The sequence below is a fragment of the Austrofundulus limnaeus genome, unplaced genomic scaffold, assembly GCF_001266775.1.
Source record: "Austrofundulus limnaeus strain Quisiro unplaced genomic scaffold, Austrofundulus_limnaeus-1.0 Scaffold302, whole genome shotgun sequence".
In the NCBI taxonomy this organism is placed as follows: domain Eukaryota; kingdom Metazoa; phylum Chordata; class Actinopteri; order Cyprinodontiformes; family Rivulidae; genus Austrofundulus; species Austrofundulus limnaeus.
Genome location: NW_013952704.1, coordinates 262,275 through 268,417, shown reverse-complemented (window position 1 = coordinate 268,417; position 6,143 = coordinate 262,275). Strand labels below are relative to the sequence as shown.

General features: G+C 41.8%; 1 protein-coding gene across 1 annotated transcript in view; it reads right to left on the bottom strand.

Moving 5' to 3' along the window:
• Positions 1–1,656: 1,656 nt before the first annotated feature.
• LOC106526985 (uncharacterized) overlaps positions 1,657–6,143 on the bottom strand; it is a gene marked incomplete at its 3' end in the record, with an annotated part of 13,138 nt that continues 8,651 nt past the window's right edge. Inside the window, 3 exon segments of the mRNA XM_014021730.1 lie at positions 1,657–1,882; positions 1,980–2,190; positions 5,641–5,835. Of these exon segments, the coding sequence (XP_013877184.1) occupies positions 1,657–1,882; positions 1,980–2,190; positions 5,641–5,835 (632 nt within the window).

The following is a 6,143-nucleotide window of genomic DNA, read 5'->3' as shown; positions in this document are numbered from 1 at the left end:
CAGCCTCTCTGATGGTATGGAGGTGTATTAGCCAGCCTCTCTGATGGTATGGAGGTGTATTAGCCAGCCTCTCTGATGGTATGGGGGGTGTCTTAGCCAGCCTCTCTGATGGTATGGAGGTGTATTATCCAGCCTCTCTGATGGTATGGGGGTGTATTAGTGGGTAACTGTCACATCTATGAARKCACCATTGATTCTGAAAGCTACATTCAGGTTTTGGAGCAACATGCTGCCATTAAAGACGTCCTTTTCAGGGACGTCCTGCTGGTTTCAGCAAGACAATGAACGAAGACACATTCTGCACAGGTTAGTGCACTACAGCATGGCTTCAGAGTAAAAGAGAGCAGGAACTAGACTGTCCTGCAGTCCACACCTGTCTGCTGGCTTGTTGTGACGGCGCTATATAAATAAATTGAATTGAATCAAAAAGGTTAAWGACTTTATAGGCACACAAAGGCACATTGATTCACTTCTCTTCAGTGTCCACATCACCTCTGGGCCAGCCTTTGGTATCTCCACTTTGCGTCTCCCACTGGCTGGAGCTGACGGTTTCCAGGATTTGCTGATCACAGCTGCTGAAGAGAAAGTTGTCTTTCAGCATGCTGACAGCAACTTGGGCCCCATCTACCATGAATTATAGCTATTCTTTCCCAGTTTAGTCTGAGCAGCATATTGGAGTGGGTTCAGGGCTTGGTATGATCCAACACTATGACCAGTACCAGCAGCTCAACCTGGTTACCGGCCTCTGATAATTCACGTCCCCCTACATGTTTTCTGCAAAGTGGTATGAGTTCCTGGTTTATGGAATCCACAGGTAATAGTCTGAGGTTTTATATTCAGTTCTCAGTTTTTAATAAAACATTTTATAAAATCTCAGTGCAAATGAACAAACTTACAGTTTCATGAACACGATGCTCTCTGCATTCAGAGGCTTTTATTCTTTGTGATTAATCTKAAAGTAATCTTTTATAGGAGGAGCCCAAAGTGGGAGCCAAATTTGGTCCACCAGCAGCTGTTGTCTTATGTAGAAACAGTATTTCAACTTAGTCATTTCATCCATTGGCCCAATGACTACATAAGGGGCTGTAGTGCAAATAGTTTTCACTCATGGAGCATATATTAAGATTAAACACAAAACAGGAAATACAATAACAAGAGATATTTAGATTAGATTTGACCACATGTATATTTGCACACTTTATAAGGCCACAAAACTCATATTTGATCAATTTATAAAATGTCTCATGAGTCTTTGCTACTTGAGCATTTAGCAAACTTTCTCCAAGTGCACAGACTAAAACAAATGTGAGCCACCACACTGGCTGCTAGCTTAATCGTTAACAATAACGGACTTTACTTAAAAAGTATTTGTATTTCATGTATTATATTATTGCATTTGGCCCACAAACCTGGATAGATTTTCATTTTGGCCCTCTTGGGGAAAATGTTTGGGCACCCCTGGTTTAGAAAAATTCATTTTTTTAGGTTTCTGATTTTCTAAGAGAATACAACCCAGCCTTATTCCAACAGGTTCTGTAGGTTGTGGAGTGTACCGAGGTCACTGTCCAGTGTGAGTAAATGCTTTTAAAGGGTTTTAAAGGCTCATAAGGGCACACTGATCTGATCTGTGGTGAGCTCAGAGTCTAGTTAGACACAGTTGCAGTTGAGGAAGTCTTTATGTGCACTGGTGAGGACTCTGACTCTCTGATTGGTCTGTTCCTGCAGGTCAGAGATCAGCTGGAGCAGACGAGGACTTGGTTTGTTGACGACCCAACTTGGGTCAGTTGGGTCAGGTCGATGGAAAGAATCCAAGATTTCCAAAGTGTGAAGATGCTGAAGTTCCCGCAGATTCAAAAAGTCATCATCTGGCACGTGAAGGTGTCTGAAAGCAAAAGAAAGCTGTTTTTTTTCCAGAAACCTTTTTATATTTTTTTTCTGCAAAAAGACAAAGTCCTCAGTGAATTTCCTGTTTGACTCACCTGATGGCGAGACTTTGTAGGCGAGGAAACAGCTGTGGGAGGAGTCTGACCAGGTTGGAGGAGGAGCTCCAGGGCTCCAGGTGGAGGTGTTGCAGGTCAGGAGCTCTGGAAGACACCACCTGCAGGTCTTCAGGCTGAAGATCCACACACAGAGTCAGGCTGAGGAGGGACGCTGGAAGGAAGTTTGCATATGCTGCCAGAGGATGTCCTCCTGAGAACAAAAGATGTCTCTGACTCAGATGGTGTCAATGTGAACCTGTCTACTGTAACAAGGTTACAGCTGTCTAATGGTACATTCACACCAAACGCGTTTTGAGCATCAGGAGCATCTGGTTTAAAAGCAAAGTCAATGGTGGATGCGCATCTAGGGGCGTCTAGAAGCCGAGCAGCGTGTCTGGTGCATTTGAAGCGGCGCGGCTCGAAGCAGTGCACGCGCGGCACGTCCCAAGCGTCCGACACGTGAGTTGGAAAATCTGAACTTATGCTGCTCGATGCGTCACATCAACCAGAGACTCATTTTTCCACGTGTCAGTTTCCTGAATGTTGCCCACTAAACTGAAACAGATGAACAGGAGATCTTTACCTGAAATCGACCATCTGCAGTTGGATTTTGTGGCTGGAGATATAAGTGCTGATGTGGGTCAGCTGGTCCGGCCAAAAAAAATAAAATAAAATAAATAAAAAAAAGGTCAGTCAGCTGGCAGCTTCTGGAGCGATGAAATGAACCGAACAAATCGCCTCTAAATCATCTTGTGAGTTAATTATCTGCTGTGCGCATCGTTCACTTGCTCTTTAGTAAATAAATCAAAGCCATTTTCTTTTATTTAATCTTTATTTCACCTGCGAGGGCAGACGCTCCTCCCACACCCTGCTGCTGCTGCTGCTTCTCGTTCTGATCTGTGAATGCGCCTGTCCACCATCATGATGCGTGCGTTTTGAGATTTTTGGAGGCGCGCAACGCATTTGGTGTGAACGTAGCATAAGTGTCCTCCTGTTACATGACCATGCAATCTCCTGTTCTCCCCAGGCGTTACAGTTCCTTTATCCAGGACCCTCTGTCTAACAGTGGTCATAAAAGTAACCGAACTCTATAATCTAAGTTAGCAGTTAAAAAAGTCAAAGATCAACAGAGGGAGGAATTACGATAATTTATTGACCACTGCTTCTTCAGCCACCAAGCCGCTGTCTCACGTCCTATTGAAGCTACACCCACATATAGGGAACAACTTGAATTCATGCTCTTATTTTGAAGTGAAGACGGTTTCCTATTGTCCGTCCTTTACCCAGAATGCATCGCTTCATTTCTTCAATAAACAGTTAAAAATTACTAATATATTGCATGCTTTCTTACTAAAGCCCTACCATAAACAATAAAATGACCAAGAAGCAGCAGAACTAGCAATCCACAACAACTGTTTATTTATCACCATGAGCCAAAAGTCTGTTTCAACAAATCACCTCCCTGAACTGCGGCATCATGTGCAATGCTGTGAAACTAATCTGTCATGCCTGTAGTTGGCAGTAATGTGCAAGAATGGCTCATATTACTGGAATATACTCTGGTAATCTGAGGCAATTTTTCTCTTTAGAGTTAGCTTCCACTATTTGGAATATGCACTTTAGATCTTGCGGACATAAATAATTTTGCAAACGCATTAGAATTTATGCAACTAACTTTTGAATCAGCACTGCCCACCACTGGGTACTGGTAAACGCCTATGGTAAAGTATGAGGGCCAAAATTTAGACTAATGAGCAATCAGCGGTTGCTACATCCTTGTAGCAGGAGGGTATGGCTGTGTTAAAATTCAGAGGCTGTGTCCTCCGAAGGACCTGGCCTACCCAGTCTAGGTGGGCTGGGTCCTTGATAGACCGTGAAGACCAGAAAAAAGTGGCCGTAAATTTGGACAGTCCAGCCTCCTGTCCTTACCCCGGCATTCGTCCTGTCTCCTAGGTGCATGTTTATTACTCTATACCAGCTTTTTTTTATTTCTGATAAGAATAATATGTCTATACAAATTGCAAAAACATTAACAACACACCCGCTTGAAACATTTAATTTTAATTTTTAATTTTTCCTGGAAAAATAACTTATACTAAAGTCCCACATACTTCTCAGGTTGAGAGTCAATAACCTCTTTTGCATACCTTAAAATGTCATCATGTTTTATGATTTTACTCTTTATCCTCTGTTTTCTCTTGGATAAAGTGTTTCACAACCAGGACAATATCTGTTTAGAAATAATCATTCTTCTTGCTGTTTATCAAACATCATTCTCTCCTTGGCCCAGTTTCGGCACCAAGATTGTCTGTTTAGAAAACATACTGTATAAATGTGTGTATTTGAAACTGCCTCGGTGCACACATTTTGTACCACTGCCCTGTATGACATGATGTGTGTCTTGCAGTTGCACTAAATCCTGTTGACCATTTCACGGAGTACTTTTTATTCTTCATTCTCATGTTTCTGTCTAGGTAAAGTAAGGATTTCCGAAACACCGACGTATTTTCAGTTAAAACTGTACTATTTTCTCTCGCTTTGTCCGCACGAGCAGAAAAAAAAATCTACGGTCAGCCCGCCATGCATTTTGGGATAGGGTGGGCCGAGAAGGAACAGTCGGACCAGTCCTCCTTCAAATCGGGACAAAAGGAGGATGCTTAAAAATTAAACAAAACATATTGTGAAGCTGACAGTTTTAGTTGCCACCTGAGTGAATTAGCAGCTGTGTTTGCCCTTGTCTATTGGCCGACTGCTGTGTTTTTTCCTCTTTAACTGAATTATGAGAAATATTTGTAGATGGCATTATAAATTATAATTCAATATAGAGTAGTCTAATTTAATACACTGTCAAAAACTGTAAGATGTCCCAACTTGATAGTTCAGACTTTTCTCATAATTCGGCTTAAGAGAAAAAAAAAACACAGGGAGATGGCAATCCAGTAGGTCACTAGCCTAGGCATGCTAGTTGCTAGCCTCTCCAATGCTAATGCCAGCTTGTCTATGCTAGCCGCTAGCCTCTCCAATGCTAACGCCAGCTTATCCATGCTATTTGCTAGCCTCTCCGATCCTAATGCAAATGAATAGTCTCTTTCTCATTTGCCAGCGATAAGTTTTATCCTTATATTCTTTCAAAGAAGTAAAGATTTGCTTCTTATAATGTATGGAGGACTGGTCATTAAGTAATTACTTAGGATGATGATTTTACTGCTAGTGTGAGAGGCAGGATACACCTCGGAAAGGTTGTAACACAAGACAAACAATCATCCACACTTTTACATAAAACATACATTTGCTGCTGGGAAAAAAATGGAGTTGAATACACACAATTGGAGAATATCACAACAACTCAAGTCCATCACATAAAACCTTTCACATGCTCACTTACACATAGGGACAATTTACAGTTACCAATGTAACTAAACATGCATGCTTTTACCTGGAGAAAACCCACGGGTGCACAGGGAGAAATTGGAAACTACACCCTAGTTAAGCTCCAGGCCAGGGAGGTGAGCTCTATCCTCTCCTCTGCCGTGTAGCCAATAAAAATATTATGTTTAAAACAACAAAAAAAATCAATGCCAGTGTTTGATCTGTCTGTCCAGTTAACCACAGCTAGTTCAGACTAAACTCACAGAAATCAGGGCTAAAAATGAAACACTACCATGCACGCTGAGGCTGACGAGTTCCTGCACAGATGACAGCCATGTTTGCAGGTGACAGGTAGGTCCAGGTACGGAGTAAAGGTGAAAGACTGACAAGCTTCGAAGGTTGGTCAAAGGTTTCAGAACGTCTGGTGTGACCACCGCATCGTAGTTCAGCAGCTGCAGTTCAGAGAGCTGAAGAGAGGCTCCTCCAGCTGCAAACAAAACAACATGTTTGCTCTGTTTTCAATCAATCTGTCTTCTTTAAAGGGATCCCCGATTAGTTGCAACATTAGACTTTATTTGATAAACATATATATTTAACTGTAAAATAAAGAAAATACTGTAGGATGTTTAGTTTTGTAAATTTTTAAAAATATATTTTAACATGGACGGGGCCATTTCATTTACACGCAAAGCATTCTGGGTAAATAATAATGTCAACTAGGTCATTGGTGTGAGGCTGCTAGCGAGCTATATCCACCCTGAAGGTTAATCTTGGACAATATCTGATGATCGACTC